A 24755-nucleotide genomic window follows, 5' to 3' on the forward strand; every position below is an offset into this window, starting at 1 on the left:
GAAAAATAAAGAGGACCTACATATATTGTATCAAAAAGGGAATTCACATATTTATGAAAGAAGTCTGGAGGGTCAAGATTACTAACACCTCCAATAAACATTAGTCCAAGTTTTCTGTCCTGTCAATTGTTTAATTAGAAAGCATGACATAGCTCAGGCTGAACTTTTGCAGATGTTTTCTTCTGCTGTGCACCTGTGCAAGTACCCTCAGAGAAAGTGTACAACTTTGGGGAGGTGATTATACATCCCCTGCAATTATCAAAATCATTGTGATTGATTTTGTGTTCCTGTGACCAAAATTCAACAGGGTTTTTCCATAGGTGACTTTGGAGGTCAGTACTACTACTACTACCACCACCACCAAGGAACCAAGAATCACTGATAACTTCTTGCTCCAAAATTGGAAAGAGAGCAACATGAATATATTTAGTGGGCTAGTAAGGATGAGGGCTGGGATTTAGACCAACAGACATGGTCTGATAGTCTGATGTTTCATTACAACTCCTTTAACACACAAGCCAGACTTGGCATCTTCTTCTGCAAAGTCAAGCATAGGATGAGGCTTGCAAGGCAATTCTGTTTTTCTTTGCAGATTGGAGGGTGCCTCTGGCTTGCTTGTTTCTGCCAAAAATGACTCTGCTGCTACTGCTATTGCTTCATTTGCACTTGGGGTTAGCGATGAACAGACCCAGAGATCTCTCGAGCCTACGAATGTCTCCAAATAATTATTACAGACCAGGAGACTACTTTATTAGTGGAGTTATACCTGTGAGGACAGCTGTGTACCCGACACATGCTTTCAGGTCTAACCCTGTCCACGACTTCTTCCCGTAAGTGTTGTTTGCTCTTAGCTTTTAATTGTCCTCAGCCAATTCTGATCTTACGTGCAACTGCCTGTCCCTGTAAACTGCTGTGAGGTCTGTGCTAATAGGGAACTCATTCTCTGAGTTTAGATTCTTATATAGAAAAGAACAACATCATTTAGACATAATGGAAGGTTTCGTTTGGCTTGGGTGAATCCCGGCATTTGGAAAAACACGTTTTATTTTATTTTTTAAAAAAGGAAAGCTTAGTGGACACAGAATGCAGGCAGAGTGCTGTTAGTAAAACTGTTGGAGGGATCGACTGGCATATCCAGGAAAGGGGCATGACTGGCTGGCTACAATCCTGATCAGAAGGACTCTACACAGCAACACATTTGAAAAGAAGTCACAGAGAGTTACTTGATTACAGTGTTCTTGGAAATAGGGTTGCGTGAACCTGGCAATTTCGGTTTCTCCTTTTCCCATTTATAAGTTTGCTTCTCCACATTTCCCCCTCTGTTTAATACAATTTCTCTCCCATCTGTGCTTGGAAGTAAACCTCATTGTGACTGTTTACTTGGAAGTAAGTTCCTTTGTGTTCAGTAGGACATAATCAGTTGTACTGATTTATAGAGATAAATATTGGGAGAAAAATCCAGGTATAAAATGAGCACAAAACCACCTATAAATTGCTAGATATTAATCATACAATGCAGAAATTCCCATATTTTCCAACTTATCTATAAATCCCTTTAAATACCTTAGTGTGAAATCATACATAGATTGAACTTGATAGATGTTTGTAGGTATCAATTTATTAATAGTTTATTAATAGTTAATTAACTCCTGGCTTGCCATGTTTTGCAGGGAAGGCAGAGGGAAGCATTCTCTAAAGGACTGTTCTTTTTATAAATGTTCCAAATACAGCAATTTTTTTAATATTTGAAGAAGTGGAGAAGTATCTTAACGTTTTGGGGAAACTGATATAACTCCAATTAGCCACACTACCAATATATAGAGATCTGTCTTTTTCTTGTATATATAGATGGTTGCATATTACTTGCTTGTTGGTTGAGACTTTAATCAGAGATATAACTAAGTCATGGAGAATTATAGAACAAGATTTCTCCTTCCTCTCCTGGTATTATGAAATACCACAGGAGCTGAGATTTATGATTATATGAAACATTCCAATTGTTTTCCATTCCAGACTGTTGGAAAGGAACTACCAGCATGCCCTGGCTATCCTTTCTGCCATTAATGAGATCAATGAAAACCCTGAGCTCTTACCCAATATCACCCTTGGCTACAGCATCTATGAAAACTGCTTCAGCGTCAGAAATACTTATGAAGCCACCATAGACCTGTTCTCTACCGGACATTGGATGGTCCCTAATTTCAAGTGTGGGAGGCAAGGAAAGCTCCTGGCTGTTATTCAAGGAGGGGGCTTTGAAACCTTTTTCCAGATGGCAACCATGCTAGGTGTTTACAAGGTCCCTCAGGTATGGACATAACAGGCATGCACAGATATTGAAGGATGGTTTTCTCCTCAGGGTCAGCTTGAGAGAGATCTCTCATCAAAGCAGAACCACACGAGTTCTGGCACTGGGCAGCAGTGGATGGCAGCAGCAGCATTGCTGTGGGCCCCAGAGTAGCTTGGAGCCGCCATTTACATTTCTGGCTAAACTCTGAAATGCCCCTAAGCTTGTAATGTTCCAGGGCATTTAAGTGGAAGCTGCCATTTTAGTTTCCTACAATGCCTACAATGCCAAACCTCTTCCACCTGTAATCAATAAAGTTTTGGTCTGATTTGACCCAAATGCAAGTGATCATGTCTTCTTATTTCATGGTGCTAGATTATATATATAGAGAGAGGGGGGGGGGGACAACGCCTGGCCACACAAATACAGAAACTGCTAAAGGAGGTCTGAACCTGCTATGGGGCTTTGGAATGCCAGTTGATTGTTCAAGAGTGGGTGTGGGGTTAGAAAACCTGTGGGGGGTGTGTGTGTGTGTGTGTGATAGCATCCATGGAAAAAGGTTGTGTCTGACTGGCTGGAACCCTGAACACAGAGGCAGGCTGCATTGCGAGTACACATCAACATGCCCTCCCCAAGTAGCATCTAACAAAGTGAAATGGGAGAATTCTTATTGTTATTTGCTTCTGCATGTCGTTTCCTCAAAAACTCAGGACCAGTTTTCCTACAAGAGTGCCGCACCCCATGCGTCCCCACTGGACCCCTTTGATTGGCAGAATTGAACTTTATTTTTACAGGTGCCACATAATACCTGGCCTGCATCTGTAAGAACTTGATTGTTCGGTGTGTCAGCAAGAAAAATGGAGGCAAACGAGTTCGGTTTGGGAAAGTTTGTCCAGAGCACAGATGCAAGGCTGTGCTCCAGAAACAGCTCCGCAAAGGTAGTCAAGCATAGGGTGATTGGAAAGAAATGTCCATAATTTGGTATCCACTTAGCTGGGAGTAAGTTCAACTGAGCTCAGTGCGGCATGTGTAAGGATGTGCAGCTAAGCAGGTTTTAGGCTGGCAATGTCTGAGCATTATTTCCCACACTAAACATTGATTCCTTTTCTTACTAGCTCACTTACGTCTTTGTCAACAATATTCTGAATGATAAATCCCAGTTTCCCTCTTCCTACTGGATGAGCCCAAAGGAAACTCACCAGTACATGGGGATGGTGAAAATGCTCCTCCATTTCAGGTGGATGTGGGTCGGTCTCATTGCTCCCAAGCATGATGGTGGAGATTGGTTCTTGAGAACCATGAAGACAATATTCTTTGTGAACGGCATTTGTGTAGCCTTCACAGATAGGATTCAACAACTAATTGCTGCTGGCGTCCATGTTTTACGCAGAAAACCTTCCTATTTGGAAGCGCACCTTACACAGAGAAAAGCTAACGTGATCATTTACTTTGGGGATCCGGACTCCATGTGTCTGTTGCCTGTCATACTGAACAGGATTGAAGAAGGAAAATGGACCCCTGTAGGGAAAGTCTGGGTCTCCACAGCTCTGTGGGGTTTCACCTTAAGCGCATCTTTTGCATTCTGGGATGTCAAATCCTTCCACGGTGCATTGTCCTTTACCATCCAAACAAACAAGAGGTCAAAATTCCAAGACCACCTATTGATTCAAGATGAATATTTCCTCGATCAGTTTTGGTCAGAAGCATTTGATTGCTCTGATTCCAACCATAGATGGTCAAGAAAAACCTGGAAAAGATGTATGGGGAAGAGAAAGCTTGACGATTTCCACACACATTGGCTTGAGAAAAGAATGTCTGCTGAGAGCTACAATGTTTATAATGCAGTCTATGTTGTGGCACATGCCTTCCATGAGCTCCTCACATCTGTATCTAGCCACGTGATGCCTGCAGAAGACAGAAGAGTGGATTTTCTGAGCATAAGCCCATGGCAGGTAAGAAGGAGAGGGAAAGAGATCCATTGTAGGTGAATTTTTCATCAAATTTTATGTTATGTAGTGTAGTTTCACCCTGGGCCAACAGGGGGATACTGTATATAGTTTTCACTCAGGTCTGTAGATAGTTTTCACTCAGGTCCGCGGCAGTTATTTTAGGCGGGAACTCTGGGCTGTTGTGGTTACAATGTGACAGCCGGCTGCCTATAAATACAGGCCGGCTGAGCTGTTCACTGTCAGTTCTATTCCAGCTTATCATAATAAAGAGCTACTTGAAGAGATCGCTGTGCCGGCTGCTATGTCAACCCACGACTTAACACTGGCGACGAAGGTGGGATGGATGGACATCAGAGCACAGCCAGATGCGGCCAGCCTCTGAACTGAGCTGAATCACTGAGCTGAATCACAGAGCGAAATCACTGAGCGAAATCACTGGGCAGAACCAGTTCAGAGCTGACTGTTCTGGCTAGAGCACTGTGTTCCATCCATCGCCCTTCACGCCGGCATCGGAATCATGGCTTCACTTGTGCCTCTACCGCCGTTTGCGCCAGCCTCTGAATCATGGGACTCCTACCTCGCTCGGTTCGACTGCTACCTCCAAGCCAACGAACTGACAGCAGTATCACAGGATCGGAAGCGGGGCCTATTCCTCAGCCTCTGTGGGCCTGAGGTGTTTGCGACGGCCCGAGCGTTGGTTGCGCCTGAAGCAGTCCAGGCATCACCATGGGACACGATCCAAGAGAAGCTCCGCAACCACTACGCACCAAAGCCGTCCAAGATTGCTGCCCGCCATGCGTTCTACCACAGGAACCAGGCAGAGGGGGAGTCAATCAACAACTACACCACCGCCCTGCGACAGGCTGCAATGCACTGTGAGTTCCGAGACTTAGACGATGCCCTGATGGATCGAATCGTCTGCGGGGTCCGGGACATCCATCTGCAACGGCGTCTCCTAGCCAAGCCAGACCTCACGCTACAGAAAGCCATTGAGGAGGCTGTGGCCTCAGAAGCTGCTGAACGCTCCGCTCAGGAGATCCGCAAGTCCAGCAGCCTGCGTCTTGCTAGGGAGCCCGTTCCGGTGCATCATGAAGAGGCCAGCAGTGAGGAGGCATCCTCCAGTGAAGACGATGATGTGCACCAGACAAAGCGGGAGCGCAGGAAGTTCCAACAGAAGTCCAAGGGCCAACCGGAATGTGCTGGCTGCGGAGGCAACCATTCCCGTGCCAAGTGTCGATTCAGAGACGCCATCTGTAGGAGGTGTTCCAGAAGGGGCCACATCGCTAAGGTCTGCCGATCGGCTCCGTCTGACACCCCCCTTCATCGACTCGCAAGTCCAAGTCTTCACTCCAGTCTGCCAAGGAAAGTTGTTTCGCTCTCACCAACTGCCGCTGCCCGTCTGGAACCACGATTGGCCAAACCGACTCGCCTACGAGACGCAAGCTGAACGTCACGGTGCTCATTGAAGGAGCTCCATGTGACATGGAGATCGACACCGGGTCTGCCCTGTCCATCGTGTCATGGAGCACCATCAAAAGACTGGTACCCAGAGTGTCCAAAAGGCAACTCGACTCTCACCGCGTACACCTGAGAGACTACCAGGGAAACGACGTTCCCGTGGTAGGCGTTGGCCGGTTCCGGATCGCCTTCAAGGATTTTTCGGGCCTGCTCCGGTTGGTGGTGGTCGAAGGTCAGCGGCCAAGCCTCCTAGGGCTAGACTGGTTTGATGCCCTCGGCCTGGAAGTCACCGGCATCAACTGCATCTCTAACGCAGAGACTGAGGGTCTGGTCAAAGACTTTGCCGAGGTTTTTGACGGCACCTTGGGCCAATATACAGGTACGCCCATCTCCTTTAGCCTGGATCCACAAGTCGCACCCATCAAGCTAAAGCCACGCCGGGTTCCCTTTGCTCTCAAGGCTAAGGTGGACGAACAACTGGACAAACTGATCGCCCAAGGAGTTTTGGAGCCGGTTGACCACGCAAAGTGGGAAACCCCCATCGTCACGCCTGTCAAGCCAGATGGGTCGGTGAGAATCTGCGCTGACTACAAGTGCACGATCAACAAGGCACTTCAGCAGCACGCTTATCCGGTTCCTGTTGTCCAACACCTGCTGCATTCCCTGGGTGAGGGTAAGGTCTTCGCTAAGCTGGACCTTGCCCAAGCCTATCAACAACTGCCAGTCGATGATGCCACTGCTGAAGCCCAGACGATCGTCACCCACCGGGGGGCATTCCGTTGCCGCCGGTTGCAGTTCGGGGTGAGTGTGGCTCCTGGCATCTTCCAAGGCCTTATGGAGCGTCTCCTGCAAGGGCTTCCGGGCGTGGTACCATATTTTGATGACGTCTTGGTGTCTGCAGACTCACACCAGCAGCTGTTCGAGCGCCTCCGTGCCGTGCTGACCAGGTTCCAGGAGGCCGGGCTCAAGGTAAAAAGGGAGAAGTGCCAGATCGCCGTTCCACAGGTAGAGTTCCTGGGCTATCTTATCGATGCCTCCGGTCTTCATCCAACCACATCCAAGATCCGCGCTATCCAGCAGGCCCCCACTCCAAAGAACAAAACGGAGTTGCAGGCGTTCCTGGGGCTGCTGAACTTTTATAACATGTTCCTGCCCCACAAAGCCACAGTGGCTGAGCCTCTTCACCGACTCCTTAGCACTAAGACGCCTTGGGCCTGGGGTCATCGGGAGACGGCGGCCTTCAACGCGGTCAAGGCTCTCCTTTCTTCGGACAGTGTGCTGGTACAGTACAGTGAATCCAGGCCGCTGGTCCTTGCCTGCGACGCCTCACCTTTTGGCATCGGGGCTGTCCTTAGTCACCGTTTTCCAGATGGAAGAGAAGCACCGCTCGCCTACTTTTCCAGGACACTATCTCCGACGGAACGGAATTACAGCCAGCTCGACAAGGAGGCATTGGCACTTGTGGCTGGAGTGAAGAGGTTTCATGAATACCTCTATGGCAGGACTTTTGACCTCATCACTGACCACAAGCCACTCCTGGGCCTCCTCGCCGGTGATCGTCCAACTCCACCGGTCCTCTCACCACGCATGCTGCGATGGACTGTTTTCCTGGCTGCCTACCACTACCGGCTCATCCACCGCCCGGGGAAATCGATGGGCCATGCCGACGCCCTCAGCCGTTGCCCTCTTCCAGCATTTGTGGAAGACCCGGCTCCAGCTTCATCGCTCCTTCTGATTGAGGATCTTCCGGCAGCGCCTGTGTCGGCTGCCACTGTGGCCTCCGCATCTGCCCAGGATCGCACCATCAGCCGGGTGCTCAACTGGGTGTGGAGGGGGTGGCCACAAGGGCCCTTTGCATCGGAGTTCCAGCCCTTCGCAACCAGACAACATGAACTCTCAGCTCATCGCGGCTGTCTGCTGTGGGGAGACCACGTCGTGATTCCCCAGGGACTCCGTCAGCGCGTCCTGGAGGCTCTGCACGTTGGCCACCCGGGAATTGTCAAAATGAAGGCGTTGGCTCGGTGTTACGTCTGGTGGCCTAATATGGACGATGCCATCACTGCCTGGGTGTCCGCCTGTCAAGCGTGCCAGGAGTCGAGGCCTGCACCACCGGCAGCTAAGGGATACACGTGGGAGACGCCAAAGACACCCTGGTCGAGGGTGCACATCGATCTGGCTGGCCCCTTTCACGGCCGGACCTTTATGGTAGTGGTGGACGCCTATTCCAAATGGCTGGAGGTCGCCCTGATGCCCTCCACCACTACCGAAGCTGTCATCCGGGTGCTGCGAGGCCTGTTTGCAACGCATGGGTGTCCTGATGTCCTTGTCTCTGACAACGGACCGCAGTTCACGTCAGGCACGTTTGAGCGGTATCTTTTGGGACTGGGCATCCGCCATGCCCTAACGGCACCCTTTCATCCATCCAGCAACGGGCAAGCGGAAAGAATGGTGCGCTCGACAAAAGAGGCACTGGCGCGCCTGGACCGGGGAGACTGGCATGAGCGGGTCGCCGAATACTTGTTCGCGCAACACATCACCCCTCATGCGGCCACAGGGAGGAGTCCTGCGGAACTGCTTATGGGCCGCCGCCTCAGGTCACCGCTCGACCGGCTACACCCAGACTTTGCCGTGGCTGAACCCCCAGGCTGTGCCAACGCACCACGGTCATTTGTCCCAGGAAACCAGGTCTTTGCCCGGAACTATGTGGGGGACATCCCTTGGGTGCCAGCCACAGTAGTGGGAGTCACTGGACCTCGCTCGTACCAGGTGGCACTCGAAGACGGGCGCTTGTGGCGACGGCACATAGACCAACTTAGGCGCAGGGTTGGGGACTTGGACACTACCGAGGTGCCCCCAACTGCGCTTGCGGCTCCAGAAGAGACACGTACAGATGGCGAGGCCCCACCTACACCTCCCTCGCAAACTGCCAGCGTGGAGCCGAACCAAGCCGTCTCAGAACAGACTCAGACCACTCCACTTGCGGAGGCTCCACTCACAGCAGCGGATCCAGGGGAGTTGGTTCCAACGCCACCTAGGGTCGCACCACAGCCTCAGCGAGAACTGTGTGGCCCTCCGGACTTGGCTACCAGTCCCCGGCGGTCTGGCAGAGTTTCCAAGCGCCCAACTCATTTAAAGGACTATGTTGTTGGACAGGTATCACTGTTGGTCTAAGTATGGGAAATGTAACCGATATGCTTTTGTGCCTAATTGAACCATTACGCGTAGTGCTGTATATAAGGAAACCATTACGATTGTAACTAACGCCTTATCTCGGTGGGGAGGGGTGTTATGTAGTGTAGTTTCACCCTGGGCCAACAGGGGGATACTGTATATAGTTTTCACTCAGGTCTGTAGATAGTTTTCACTCAGGTCCGCGGCAGTTATTTTAGGCGGGAACTCTGGGCTGTTGTGGTTACAATGTGACAGCCGGCTGCCTATAAATACAGGCCGGCTGAGCTGTTCACTGTCAGTTCTATTCCAGCTTATCATAATAAAGAGCTACTTGAAGAGATCGCTGTGCCGGCTGCTATGTCAACCCACGACTTAACATTTTATATATCAATATTATGGGTTGACTGTAAGGTTTTGTGTTCATGTAGTATTTTCTTTCATGTAGGGCTCATTGTCAGCCAAGCTCAGATGCTGACAGGAGGAGAAGAAGGCATAGGGAGAGAACAGTTAGGAGCGGAAGGCAGACGTTGCAATGCAGGAAACATTCTCTCCCAAATCTCGTGTGACTGGCCCAAGGTCACCCAGCAGCTGCATGTGGAGGAGCGGAGACGCGAACCCTAGATTACGAGACTACCGCTCTTAACCACTAGCTGTGGAACTGAGCAAAACAATTGTTTTCATGAATTCCCGCCCCCCCCCAAAAAAAATCATAGATCCAAACTTGTTTTCACTTGTTGCCACACTTGTTGCCACATTCAAGGACTACCCCTGTTTCTTTCAAATAAATTTTTAAAAATGAAGATTGGGGTGGAAGAAGAGATGAATCTAATTCATTTACAGATTTTGAGACTCTTTCTCTCTCTTACTAGCTTCCCCCTTTTCTGAGAAGCGTCCGTTTCAACAGTACTACGGAGGACGAGGTGCATTTTGATGAGGATAGGGAGCTGGTGGCTGACTACGATATTGTGAATTTGGTCACATTTCCTAACCAAACTGCCGTAAGAGTGAAAGTGGGGAAGTTGGAGACCCAGGAGTCCTCAGGTCTAGAGATGACTATCGACGAAGAGGCCACTGTGTGGCCCAAATGGTTCAACCAGGTGGGGAGTGTATTCGTGTTTTATGCTGTACTGTAGTAGCTGGGAGCACAAGCTGAGAGCTGGAAGATGTACATTTCAAATTACCGTATTTTTTGCTCTACAAGACTCACTTTTTCCCTCCTAAAAAGTAAGGGGAAATGTGTGTGCGTCTTATGGAGCAAATGCAGGCTGCACAGCTATCCCAGAAGCCAGAACAGCAAGAGGGATTACTGCTTTCACTGCGCAGCGATCCCTCTTGTTGTTCTGACTTCTGAGATTGAGAATTATTTTTTTCTTGTTTTCCTCCTCCAAAAACTAGGTGCGTCTTGTGGTCTGGTGCGTCTTATACAGCGAAAAATACAGTAAAAGTAAATGTAAAAGCTGGTCTCAGCTGCAACCTCACATTTGTTATTTAAATATAGTAATGCTGTATGATTACTGGGGGTACGCAGGGGTACACATACTCCTAAACATTTTGTGAATCTAAGTTTGGTCTCATTGAGAAGCAGTATTTCAATGTGAGTAGGAAAATGAGAGTACCCCTAAACTTTTTTTTTTAAAGAAAGAAAACACTGGATATAGATATAGATCATTTTTTAAGGCAAGAATGAGGAACCTGATCCAGTGGTTTGGACTCAGTCTGACCCTTATGTTTTCCCTCCCCTTATGGTTTGGATCTATGGGTTACTTTTAAAATGAGGCTGCATTTTAAATTGCATTTTAACCTGTATTTTAAATTGGGGTTTTTTTCCTATTATGATTTTACTGGTGTTAGCCACCTTGAGCCTGGCTCTGGCCGGGGAGGGCGGGGTATAAATTATTATTATTATTATTATTATTATTATTATTATTATTATTATTATTATTATTCAGGGGTTCAGGGGAAGAGGCACAGATGAGGGAGGAGACTGAGAGCGAGGGGGAAGAATCCCAGGGCGACGAGGAAGAGGATGACAATGACTTAAGGGATTCCATGAGTCTTTCAAGTGAATCGGAGGATTCCCAAAAGGGGGCGCCTGTGGTCAGGCCAAGGGGAGTCACAGGGGGGACTCGTCAGGAGCAGGGGAGAAGCAGGGGAACCCCGAGTGGGAGTTGGGAATCGGGGCCGGCTTCCCCGCCGGAACGGAGTTCAAATGTGGAGGCGCGCGGAAATACAGAGAGCCCGGAGGAGGAGCCAGGTCCCAAAGCACGCAGGAGGGGGGAAGAGTTGTCTGGGGATTCAGCGTCAGGGGAATCCAGGAGGGGCGAAACCCCAGGGGGCAGGAAGACCCTGCGGAAAAGGAAGGAACGGAAAAGGTGGAGCAGGACAAGCCTCTTAAACTGGTGTAGAGGCGGGACTGACTCAGAGGGGACTTCAGCGGTCTAAGCGTAACAGACGTGGGGCTGCGCGCCTCGGCTGTGGAATGTACTATGTACTGCAATAAAGATATTTGAATATAAAGTGGACTCGGCGTTGGTCTCTTGTGAGCTGGGACCTGAGGCGGCCCTGACATCATCATCATTATTATTATTATTATTATTATTATTATTATTATTATTATTATGTTTTCTAAGACACAGAGCAGAATGGTATAGTACCTACAGAGAATGCAAGAGCTCCTAAAATGCTGTTCGTTTTTTTGATGCCCTTTAGACAAGGCCCCATTCCACATGTTCAGAAAGCTGCCAGCCTGGATCCAGCAAAGTGGTACCAGAAGGACAGCAAATTTGCTGCTATAAATGCGCCCCATGCCTAGAAGGAGCCATTTCTAGTCACACAGGTAAAACAGCTTTGAAGGAACAGCAGGCTCTGAGGGATGAAGAGCAAGTTCACTGTGAATGTACCAGTAATCATGCTAGATCTAAAAAGAGACATTTGGAAAGAAATCTCAAGACTTGTCATGAGTTGTTTCAGTGGTGCTACACTGCTAATCACAAAATTGCAATGGCAGAAAAGCTGTGCATAGACTTCACCCCACTTTGATTTGCAGTCATGACTTGTAAATCTGGATCAGACCTGATTCATTCCAGACCTGATCTGACCTGCACTGAATTCAAATCCAGATTGTGATCCAGTAAATACAAATCTCCTGAAAAGCCAATTGACTTGCACTGCAAAACCAAAATGGCCATCGATTTCTTCTTTTTAAAAAACTGAGACATGAAATTTTGATCCACAGCAGCCCCTGTAGAGGGCATTAGTTTGCTAAATTTGGTATCTGCTGGACAGTGTAGAATAGACTCACAATGCAGGCATACCCACACACAAACACAAGATTAAATGATGAGACAGACACAGAAAACCGAACCCAGCTGTAAAGAAACCTTAAACCTCATAAACTCACTATGCTTATGAACTGCAGTACAATTCAGAATATTGAATAAAATTACTAAAAAGAAAAAAAGATGCTCCATTTAGGTAGGGAATATATTGATGATACAGAAATTTCTGGGGTTTGATGTACAAAATAATGTTTTCTTTCAGATGCAGATCAATGTCATCAGTGTCCAGAAGATCAATACTCAAACAATGAGAGGGATCAATGTATCCCCAAGACTATAGTCTTCCTCTCCTATGAAGAACCCCTGGGGGTCACCTTGGTTTTCTTTGCCCTATTCTTGTGCCTAATCACAAGTACTATTTTGGGAATCTTCATTAAATACCAAGACACTCCACTTGTTAAAGCCAACAATCGAAACCTCACTTACATCCTCCTTGTTTCTCTCCTGCTTTCCTTTTTGTCCTCCTTTCTATTCATCGGTCAGCCTCAAAAGGTCACCTGCCTTCTCCGCCAAACCATCTTCAGCATCATCTTCTCGGTCGCCGTCTCTTCTGTGCTGGCAAAAACTATAACTGTGTTTTTGGCATTCATGGCCACAAAACCAGGGAACAGAATTAGCAAGTGGGTGGGAAAGAGTCTGGCGAATGGCATTGTCTTCTTTGGTTCTGTCTTTCAGTTTGGCATCTGTATTGCCTGGATTGGAATATCTCCCCCCTTCCCAGAACTGGACATGGATTCCCAGGTCAGACAGATCATTCTCCAGTGCAATGAAGGGTCCGTCACTATGTTTTATTCTGCCCTTGGCTACATGGCTCTTCTGGCTGCCATCTCTTTTACAGTTGCTTTCCTCGCCAGGAAGCTGCCTGGAGGTTTCAACGAAGCCAAGTTTATCACCTTCAGCATGCTGGTGTTTTGCAGTGTTTGGGTCTCCTTTGTGCCAACTTACTTGAGCACCAAGGGGAAATACACGGTGGCTGTGCAGATCTTCTCCATCTTGGCTTCCAGTGCGGGGTTACTGGGCTGCATTTTCCTTCCCAAATGCTACATCATTGTCATCAGGCCTGATTTGAATACAAAGGTGCACTTAATGATGAGAAGGAAAGATTAAGGTTGTGTTTTTTTATAAAAATAAAATAAAATTATTGAATGATTTTATGTTTCAAAAAAATTACAACCATACAACCACTAAATATAATTGAGAAATAAAAATTACATACATGAATATTTAGTTTGTTATTTGTTATTTACCATCTTATTTCCTTCCAAACATTCCATACAAAAACACACATATGTACAGACACCCCCCAAAAAGTGATAATAAAGAAAGTAAATATTTCCCCCTTTTATCTTACAAAATATTTTCTTCAATTTTGACTTCATGTCAAGTCCCTTCACATATGTTTTATCTTACAATCGAATGTACACAAAACAATAAACCTTTCTATATTATTTTTCCAATACATTCTGAAAGATTGTTGTGTCAAACTAAATTTCATAACTATGTATGTGTGTATGTGGACTTTCAGATTTTTTCAAAACTTTTATTATTATTATCATGGAGTAGCCATCTTCCTTCGAAGGAATGTCTCTGAGTACATGCCATGTCACCATGAAGCAGCAGAAGAAGACCCTTCCTCCCCCACAACAAACACCCTGTGAGGTGAGGGAGGTTGAGAGACTTCAGAGAAGTGGGACTAGCTCAAAGTCACCCAGCAGCTGCATGTGGAGGAGCCGGGAATCGAACCCGGTTCACCAGATTACAAGTCCACTGCTCTTAACCACTACACCACACTGGCTCTCTGGAACTGCTGGTTTTGGGGGCATTCAAAAAAGAGGTTTAGATTCAACAGCAGCCAGGCTGCTGATCTCTGCCTACAGGGACCTGTAGTTTTGTGGCAGTGATACTACGCTATAAACTCTCATCTATAGTACTGGTGCTTTATAAATATAGTAACAATTTTGACAGATAAAAGCCTTCAATTTAAAAGAAAAGGGGCGAAGTTCTTCACATTTATTTATCCTCCACCCCAAAATGTAAATCGTATGTTAAGAATTCTCCCGTAACATCTGCACAATGGCATCAGTAAAGATGCAACGCAGTCTCACACGTTGTTCTCACAATTTAGACTCTGTAGTTATATTTTCTCCTGGTTTTTCAGCTCCTCTTTCTCTAAGGACAATAACTGATTATATTGTGGAGGCACGGGACACCTTGCTGCACACTGACAACCTTCTTTTTCAGGAGCCAGTGGTGACAAAGGAAACTGCTTCCCAGGGTTGTCCAAAGGCATTTTTCTGCCTTAGGCAAAATACAAGATGACACTTATGGTCAACTGATGGTCGCCCACAGCTCCGCTAAACATGGTCCAAGTTCAGTGCCTGGTTCCGAACTTCAATGTCTAAAACTCCTGGTAGAGGACAAGGATCCAGAGATCACGCCAAGGGTGGCCAAATTCTGTGTGACTGCCATAAAACTTAGGGAACAAGCTGTACTACCAAAATGATTAAGGTTTTAAATGACAGTTTTAGGTTATATTTTAGTGATCAAGATTATATATATATATTAACTGCTATATCTGTATTGTCTATGTTATACCCAATTGCAATTCAATGTATTCCTGATGTGTTTTATGATTTTCCTGATATTGTGAGCCAGAACTGGTCTGTGACCATAATAATAAAAATTCAAGTTCAGTGCCCTTCCAATTGTCCCATAGGAAAGCATGACATGACTTGGGTGAACTTTTGCAAACATGTTTTCTCCTGCCGCGCACCTGTGCATTTGCCTCAGAGAGAGCATGCAAAGAGGTGATTATACATCCCCTGCAATTAACAAAATCATTGTGATTGATTTGTGTCCCTGTGACCAGAATTTCACAGCATTTTTCCAGAGGTCACTTTTGAGCATTGTCAATAAATAAAAATAATTCAAACCCCAAAATATCAATCATTTCTTCCACCAGATTTGGATATATATATATATGGCTAATAAGGATGAGGACTTGGATAAGCAGAGGTGGTCTGTGGGTCTGATGTTGGACTGCATCCCCATTAGCCTAGATAACAGACTTTGAAGTGAGACACAGGATGAGGCTTGTAGGCGGTTGTATTTCTTTCTTGGCAGATCTCTCGACAAATTTATTGGTATAATAAAGTCAATTGAAGGGGGGGTGTCTACTGTATGCTTGGGCCTAAAATGATGCTTCTGCTGTTATTGTTTCATTTGCACTTTGGGTTAGTGATGAGTGAAGATGAAGATATCTCAAGCCTACAAATGTCTCCAAATAATTATTACAGACCAGGCGATTACTTCATTACTGGAGTTATACCGCTGAGGACAGCTATCTATCCAACACATGCTTTCACATCTGACCCTGTCTATGACTTCCTCCCGTAAGTGTTGCGAGCTTTTGCATTTTCTCAGCTAGTTCTGGTCTCCCCTGCAGGATTCTAACATGAGCTGCAGACTCCCAGGTCCTCAATTTCAGAATATTTTTTGCAAGGTTCCTTGGGTAGCAACCAACTCACTCATAGCTATGAATGGCGGCTGCCCCAATGGTCCCAGTTTTCTGGGCACAGATGCAGTTTTCCAACACCTACTCTTACGAAATCGCTTTCCCTTCTCTGCTCTTTGCTGAGATTTCGAAGAAGCTGCTTCAAAGTACTAGTCCATGTTTCTTGAGGTGGCCTTTTCCTTCAGGAACTCTTGAACAGGGATGTGCTCAGTAGAGCAGCGTCTGCCTTGCATGCAGAATGCCCCAGCTTCAGTCCCCAGCATCTCCAGGAGCTAGCCCTCTTGAAATCTAGGAGAGCAACTACGTCAGTGTTGATTACACTGAACTGGATGGAGTAATGCTCTGATTCAGTATACATCAGCTTCCTAACACATGACGCTTTGTGAAGTCTACATTTGTGAACCCTAAATTTAGCTGGCACACTAAATCAGTTTTCCCCCTGACTTGGTTAATTTTAACTGACTTTATGCTGCAACCCATTGTCCCACTGTTGTAGTATATAATGACTGAGAAAAAAGCGACTTTTAAAAAAGTCACTTTTCTTCTTCTTCTTCTTCTTTCTATACCACCCTATACCCAAAGGTCTCAGGGCAGTTCACATAAAATATCAAATACATAAACTCAAAACAAAACCAACAACCCAATAACCCCCCCCCAAAAAAAAGAGCCAGCATTTTAAAAAAAGGGTATAGGATGCAGATCAAGTCAGGCAGGCCTGGTTGAAAAGGAACACTTTTGCCTGGCACCTAAAGGTGTATAGTGAAAAGAAATAAGTACCGGTAAATGTGAGGTAAAAGTGTATTTAACAGATAATGTACAATGAGAATGTTTGGAAGTCTTTTTTAGAATCTCAACTACTTTTTCTTCTTCTTTATTTTATTTCTTCTTTCTTTCTTTCTTTCTTTCTTTCTTTCTTTCTTTCTTTCTTTCTTTTTCATAAATTGTAGTGTCATGTGTATTGTGAGGTATACAAAGTATCTTTGCTTCAGTTGCCACCATTTGCTTTTTTTTTGTTACAAACAAAAACAACAGAGAGTGTTGTATAAATGTATATTTTTTAAAAGAATAAAGATTGAATTGGGGGGAAAGAAAGAAAGAAAGAAAGAAAGAAACCCTAACCTAGCCAGGGCAGGGTTTTTCTCTTTCTTGCTATGAGACATCTACAAGACAAAGCTCAGGTCTGCTTCGTACATTTTTAAACTAGTGGGATAGAAAAGTTTGCAGGTCTTCCTTCTAAGTAGGTCACTCATAGTCACTGGCATTTGGGGGGGCTGGGGGGAGAGCAGGACTGGAACATACCATTTTACCAGTTGATATGCCATTTGCTTTTCATTCCAGGGTACTGGAGACAAACTATCAGCACGTCCTGGCCATCCTGTTTGCCATTAAAGAGAACAATGAAAACCCTGAGCTCTTACCCAATATCACCCTTGGCTACAGCATCTATGAAAACTGCTTCAGCGTCAGGAGAGCCTATGAAGCCACCATAGACCTGTTCTCTACCAGACATTGGATGGTCCCTAATTTCAAGTGTGGGAGGCAAGGAAAACTCCTGGCTGTTATTCAAGGAGGGGACTTTGAAACCTTTTTCCAGATGGCAACCATGCTAGGTGTTTACAAGGTCCCTCAGGTATGGAGACAGGTTGCCAACCATGCCACACATGTATAGAGATACAAAGGGAGTCTTTTTCTCAGGGTCAGCTCCTTGGTTGAGAAATTCATTGGTATAGTATCCCCCTCCACAATAAGCTGTGGTACTGATGGGCTTAGCTGGTGGTGAGCAGCAATGGTGGTGCTACTGAGAACACCAGAATGGGTTGGTTGGAGCCAGCATTTAGATTTTCTGCAATCCCCTAGTTCAGCAGCACACTGCATTGTGCCTTGGGTATTTGGGGAAATTTAGGTGGAGACTGCTACTGGAATTTCCTACGATAATCCATATTGATAATGCATCAGTCCACTTCAGAGCACTATAGGAAATGTGAATCGTGCGAGGTTGGGAAAAGATGGGACAGGTTGCAATTCTGCTCAAAATTCCTCCATCTTTGGCTGCTAATGGCAGTTGGAAGGGAATTATGATATGCATGGGGCCTGCAAAACAATGTTGCCATAGTGCTGGTGTGTGCAAATCACGAATAAGATTGTGGAAGTCAAATGTACAATGATTCAAAAGCAGGTCAATCAGTTGCCGCCACCCCAGGCTCACTTACCTGGGAGTAAGTCCAATCAAATTCCCCAGAACTTAGAGTGAGTAGATGTTTGGAACATTGCATTCTTCAGTGGAAACCATTTTTCAGCTAACAAATGTCCACATTATATTGAATGCTTAGCATTTATTGCTTTCCTTCTAGCTCACTTACGGCTTTGTCAACCATATTCTGAGTGATAACACCCAGTTCTCCTCTTCCTATTGGATGAGCCCCAAGGAAACTTCACAATACATGGGGATAGTTCAGTTGCTCCTGCACTTCAGGTGGATATGGGTCGGTCTATTTGCTCCAGATAATGATGGTGGAGATCACTTTGCGAGAACCATGAAGGTAGCATTCACTGAGAATGGCATCTGTGTAGCATTCACATACAAGATTCCAATAGTATATTCTGTTAACGTTCGTATTCTAAGAAGAGCACTCAACGATTTGCGAGTACACATTATGCAGAGGAAAGCCAATGTGATCATTTATTATGGTGATTCTGACTCAATGTTTCTGTTGCCTCATGTCCTAAGCAAAACTGAAATAAAATTCAGTACTCTTATAGGGAAAGTTTGGATCTCCACCGCTCTGTGGGGCTTCACCTTAAGCACATCTTTTCAATACTGGGATGTCAAATTCTTCCATGGAGCTTTGTCTTTTGTCATCCAAACAAACCAGCGGACAAAATCCCAGGGCCTTTTCTTGACTCAAGATGGGCATTTCCTGGATCTTATTTGGTCTGACACGTTTGACTGCTCTGATTCTGACCAGAGATGGTCACGGAAAACCTGGAAAAGATGCCTGGGGAGAGGGAAGCTGGAAAGCATTCCAACATCTTGGCTTGGGAACGGTATGTCTGCTGAGAGCTACAATGTGTACAATGCTGTGTACACTGTGGCACATGCTTTCCATGCTCTGATCACATCTGTATCTAGCCGCATGATGACCACAGAAGAAGACAGACTGGATCTTCTGAACATAGAGGCATGGCAGGTGAGAAAGAGTGAGAGCCATTGAAATGAGAGCTGAAATGGATAGCCCTTGTTTGTTGTTGTCATGCACCGTATTCTTCTGCTTGGGTTCTGGGAACCCTTTAAGCAGCGTGATGCTGCTCGCTGTCCCACTACTGAGGGGCTGCATTGTACTGGAAGGGCACATGTTTTGCATGCAGAAGGCGACAAGCTGAAACTTTGGATCCAGACAAGGATGTGATGGGAAAGAGATTTTGACAATCCACTGCCACTTAGAACCAGCAATATTGGACTAGAAATTGTAGGTGTCTTCAGTATGTGTGTTGTGTATATACATCCATATGTGTGAATGTGCATGTGGAGTATCTGACTGTGTGTGGTGCGAGAGTGTGTGGCGGGACTCTACCTTCCCACTCACTCACTTCTATTATGGACCTGCCTACCATTGGCATCTAGCTCCCGGAAAGTCGATCACATTGCTGCCCACTCTTGAGCTACCTGAGCAAACACTCTGATCTATGGCATAAGACACTTTGATCTATTGGGTTCAAACACAATACGCAGGAGTCAGGCTTCAGGGAATCGGCTTCCTCCCCCCTTTAGCAGTAGATAAGAAGAACAAAAGGAAAGGAGTCTTCTTACCAGTTAGAAACTTTAATGATCACAGCGAGAGAACAAACAATCCATTTCCTAGGAATGACGGTGCTCCCAATTAAGGGTTTCACCCACTTCCTCCCTAGTCTCGCACGTCACTACTGCATCTTCATGTTATTTTAAACAGATTTTATTAATTTTACACATTAATATTCAACACATTCATCATATAAAAGAAAAATAATAAAAGAATCAAAATCCCCCCCATGTCTTCCCTCAACTTCCCCTTCTGGTTTTTTAAATATTTGCTGCTTCTGCTTAATTTATTTTTCCTTATTTTTGCAATCTTTTAACTAAATGCTCTTATATTCTTATCATTTTTATATCATACCTTCTTTCAAGTGAGAACTTCCATTTCATTAATTTACAGATTATTCTTTTTTAACCTTTACATTTGTTTTCTAAATTGTAAGTGTTTACTCAAACCCTGCTAGTGAATCTTTCAATATTTTTGTAAATACAGCATGAACGGTTCCCATTTTTTTTTAAAAAAGTCTCTATTGTCATTGTCTCTAAGTCTTCCTGTAAGTTTCGCCATTTCTGCATATTCCATAACTTTAACTTGCGTTTCTTTTATTGGTATCTTGTCATCTTTCCATTTTGGGGCTAGTAGAATCCTAGCCGCCGTTGTAGCATACATAAATAACTTCTTTGGTTTTTTTGGCCGTTCCTGTCGTATAATACTTAACAAAAAGGCATCTGGCTTTTTAACAAAAGTTATCTTGAACATCTTTTTCAATTCATTATAAATCATTTCCCAATAATCTTTAATTTTGGGTGGAGATGTTCACAAAAAACGCTCAACAACTTTGTCTAGATTTTCAGTTTGGGGAATATGGCAACCCTACCTGCAGGGAGATTTGGCCAAATGACCTGCTCCCAGTGGAGGCTGGCAGGAAAGAGGCAAGGACAAAACAGGGAAAGAAACAGAAGGAAACCACCTTTGTAGATTAGTAGTTTGGGTCAGAGCATTCAAACCTCTTGCTATGTATTTGTTTCGTTTATCTTGGCACATTAACTGTGCATTGAGGCAGATAGTCATGGTGGTTGGACATGAACTACCACAAGAAAGAACAAGACCCAAGTTTTGAATTACACACGCTTCAGAAAATCCCCTCATCCAATGTTTCCTACAGATTTTTGACTTCTTTCCGCAGGGTGTGCAAGACAGAGCTGTTCCACCAAGCCTTTGGCCAGGGCACAGCCTGACTCCCTCCTTTGGCAATCTTCACAGAACTCTAGCCCAATGGTTGCCATCAATTTGATTTGAATTAATTGTATAATGAAATTATTTTAGAATGTTGTATTATTTTATTGTTGTTAGCCACCCTGAGCCCGGCTTCGGCTGGGGATGGCGGGATATAAATAAAAAATTATTATTATTATTATTATTATTATTATTATTATTATTATTATTATTATTATTTTGGACTTCCAAATAGTTAATTACACTGGGATGCTTCATGGCAAGTGATTCATAAATGAAAAGAAATAAATAAAACAGTTTAATTACCCATCTTGAAATTATTGCTCCTCTAGCTTCACCCTTTTCTGAGAAGCACCCGCTTCAACAGTACGACCATGGACGAAGTGTATTTTGATGAAGATAGGGAGCTGGTAGCTGACTATGGTATTGTGAATTTGGTCACATTTCCTAACGAAACCGCCATAAGAGTGAAAGTGGGGAAGCTGGAGACCCAGGAGTCCTCAGGCCCAAAGCTGACTATTCATGAGGAGACCATTGTGTGGCCCAACTGGTTTAATAAGGTGGGGAATGTATTCACATTTATTTATTCTCTCACTTTTTGGTGTCTCTCCCCCCCCCCCCCTTTCCTTTTTTATTTGTTTTCACATATTACTTTACAATACAGATGTACCAAAGCCAACACCATTTCTTCCCCATCCCCCCATACATTTACATTTATATTTCATCAGTCCATCACATTATTCTTTTCTCCTTCCTCCCACTTCCCTCCGCCCCCACTCAATTTCCTCCACATTATACAATTTACAATAATCTTTGCACACATCAATCTTCTCAAATCATCTATATATTCTTATTATCTTTCCTTACTCATTTTTCTTCCATCCAGTACTTCACATTTTAATCTAGGCATATTAGCATATCGTTTTTTGGGCAATATTTTGCCATATACTCATCAAAACATTTCCACTCCTTTTCTAATTTTTGATTCGACTGATTTCTTATTACAGCAGTTAATTTTGCCAAAATTAAATACTCATTTAGTTTACAAGTCCATTCCTCCTTTGTAAGTATAGTTTGTGACTTCCACCTAGCAGCAATCACTATTCTAGCAGCTGGACTTGCATATAGAAAAATCCCCCCCCCCCCCGTGGGATCTCTTCAGCTATCAACCCAAGGAGATATGTCTCTGGTTTTTGTTGTTGTTGATATTTTCAACATCTTCTTTAGTTCTTCATGTACTACTACCCAAAATTTCTTAATTTCCTCAGACAAAGCAGAACCTCCTCAAACACTCTTTGTTTTCTTGATTCCCTTCAGACCAAGCCTTGTTCTACTTGTACAGAAAGTTGCCAGCCTGGGTCCCACAAGGTGGTGCCAGAAACAAAGCCCGTTTGCTGCTATAAATGTGTCCCATGCATGGAAGGAACCATTTCTACTCACACAGGTAAACGGCTTTGAGGGAGCAGCAGCTTCAATGTGAACGCAGTAATGCTAGGCCTGAAAAGAAATGTTTGCCAAGGAGAATCATAGAATTGTACAGCAGTCGTCTTTGCAAAATCCAGATCCAGAATTTCAAGATGCAGATTTCCACAGAACAGTTACCTTTTAAATTTCAGTTCTGGTGATACAGTTTCAGGGCAATCATCTGTCGGATGCACTGCTAGGAGTAGAGACCCAAATGGGCTCAAGTTCAACCTTACTCCTCTACTAAGTGCTTGCAGGGAACCTTTGCTAAACCACCACTTTTAGTCATCCGACATCCTGAAACCATCTTGGCTTTGAGGCCTGGAAGACCTTCTCCCTGCCTTGCAGGCCTTTTCCCGCCTGGTCGGGCTTGGACTGACTCCAGCTACAAAAGCCAAGGCTGCTGAACAGGGTCTAGGGTTGAGGTATCACTTGTTGCCATCATTGATATCAATTTCTTGTGTCTTTATTTTTAGTTCTTACTATGATTTAATGTGGAAATTGTTCAGATTGCTTGGGTACATTTATTGTTAATGACTATCTTTCTGACCATTTGAAATTATGTGATGTGCTACATGTTGAAAGCTGCCTTGATCATGGTTTTAACTATGGAAAGGCAGCATACGCATAAAATGATGTGTATATTTATGAGTTGACCACGATGCATGGTACTCAGTTTGGAAAGATGCCTCAGTCATTTCTCATAACCGAATCTCTTGTCCCAACCCCATCATGCTTTTCCCTTGAGTTGTGGTGCACCACTGCTACCCACAATATTGCAATGGTATAAGGGCCTGGCATCTTGTACTATTTAACTTTGACTTCGAAAACAAAGTGCATCACAGGACTGGGCTGTCAAAACATATGGTTCAAGTAGTCCTTGTTTCAGCTCTGACTACTACTACTAATAATAATAATAATAATTTATTATTTATACCCTGCCCATATGACTGGGTTTTCCCAGCCACTCTGAAGCATATGTCTTGACCATACCCAGCTCAACACCAGTCCATTATCTGATAAGTAACTATTTTCCCTGCACTTCACCTATGATCCTATGATTCCTGATTCCCTAGATCTGTATCCGTGAGAAAGGTTCATTAGGAACTTCGAGAGAGAGAATGTTGAATAAAACTATTACATAAAGAAAATGCTGCATTTTTGCAAGGGAATGTTTTAACAAGGAAAATATTTGATGTTTGGGGTATTGAAATATTTTTTCTTTCTTTCAGATGCAGATCACTGCCTTGCGTGTCTAGAAGATCAGTACTCAAACAATGAGAGGGATGAGTGCTTCCCCAAGACTATAGTCTTCCTCTCCTATGAAGAACCTCTGGGGGTTACCTTGGCTTTCTTTGCCCTATTCTTGTGCCTAATCACAAGTACTATGTTGGGCATCTTCATTAAATACCAAGACACTCCACTTGTTAAAGCCAATAACCGAAACCTCACTTACATCCTCCTTGCTTCTCTCCTGCTTTCCTTTCTTTCTTGCCTTCTGTTCATCGGCCAGCCTCAAGAGGTCACCTGCCTTCTCCGCCAAACCATCTTCAGCATCATCTTCTCGGTCGCCGTCTCTTCTGTGCTGGCAAAAACGATAACTGTGGTTTTGGCATTCATGGCCACAAAACCAGGGAACAGCATTAGCAAGTGGGTGGGAAAGAGTTTGGCAAATGGTATTGTCCTCTTTGGTTCTGCCTTTCAGTTGGGCATCTGCATTACCTGGATCGGAATCTCTCCTCCATTCCCAGAACTGGACATGGATTCCCAGGTCAGACAGACAATTCTGCAGTGTAATGAAGGGTCCATCACTATGTTCTACTCTGCCCTTGGCTACATGGGCCTTCTGGCTGCCATCTCTTTTACGGTTGCTTTTCTCGCCAGGAAGCTCCCTGGAGGTTTCAATGAAGCCAAGTTTATCACCTTCAGCATGCTGGTGTTTTGCAGTGTTTGGGTCTCCTTTGTGCCAACTTACTTGAGCACCAAGGGGAAATACATGGTGGCTGTGCAGATCTTCTCCATCTTGGCTTCCAGTGCTGGGTTACTGGGTTGCATCTTCCTTCCCAAATGCTACATCATTGTCCTCAGGCCTGATTTGAATACAAAAGAGCACCTGATGTTGAAAAACAAAGATTAAGGTTGAGGTAAAGCAAGGGGGGAGCGAAACCCTCTCAAAGACTGGGGTGTGAAAACGCTCAGATAGATGGTTAACTTTTTTTACTTACTCACATGGGAAGCCAATTCCCACCCAGCCCAGCATATGAAATGCTACATTACCAAAGCAGACAGCAGATGGCTTGCTGATTTCTGCTAAGCTGATTTATTATTTTAGTGAGGTATAGGTGGGTGGTTGGGATCCTAACCACCTTATATAAACTGAAGTAGATAAGGAACAATCTTACCTGAAAGCACTACAATTGATAGTTCAAATACTTTTCTTCTTCCACATCATATTGAATTACAGATTTCAGGTTTACAGGCACCAACTGAGGTAAATTAGTTAAATGTATTTTCCTTAAAGATGCACACTGTGTTAAGATTGACACTGGC

The 24755-nt window shown here is 44.8% G+C and overlaps 2 protein-coding genes across 2 annotated transcripts; both read left to right on the forward strand.

Moving 5' to 3' along the window:
- The first annotated feature begins 678 nt into the window (after positions 1-678).
- On the forward strand, positions 679-13307 carry LOC144326757 (vomeronasal type-2 receptor 26-like). The gene is made up of 6 exons (XM_077923540.1): positions 679-830; positions 2014-2305; positions 3400-4236; positions 9732-9959; positions 11572-11698; positions 12403-13307. Exons 1-6 carry the CDS (start codon positions 679-681, stop codon positions 13305-13307), a joined length of 2541 nt encoding a protein of 846 aa, XP_077779666.1.
- A 2088-nt stretch (positions 13308-15395) lies between these two features.
- LOC144326758 (vomeronasal type-2 receptor 26-like) lies at positions 15396-24342 on the forward strand. The gene is made up of 6 exons (XM_077923541.1): positions 15396-15592; positions 17053-17344; positions 18066-18902; positions 21074-21301; positions 22059-22185; positions 23438-24342. Exons 1-6 carry the CDS (start codon positions 15396-15398, stop codon positions 24340-24342), a joined length of 2586 nt encoding a protein of 861 aa, XP_077779667.1.
- Positions 24343-24755: the final 413 nt, after the last annotated feature.

The sequence above is a fragment of the Podarcis muralis genome, chromosome 2, assembly GCF_964188315.1.
Source record: "Podarcis muralis chromosome 2, rPodMur119.hap1.1, whole genome shotgun sequence".
NCBI classification, from domain to species: domain Eukaryota; kingdom Metazoa; phylum Chordata; class Lepidosauria; order Squamata; family Lacertidae; genus Podarcis; species Podarcis muralis.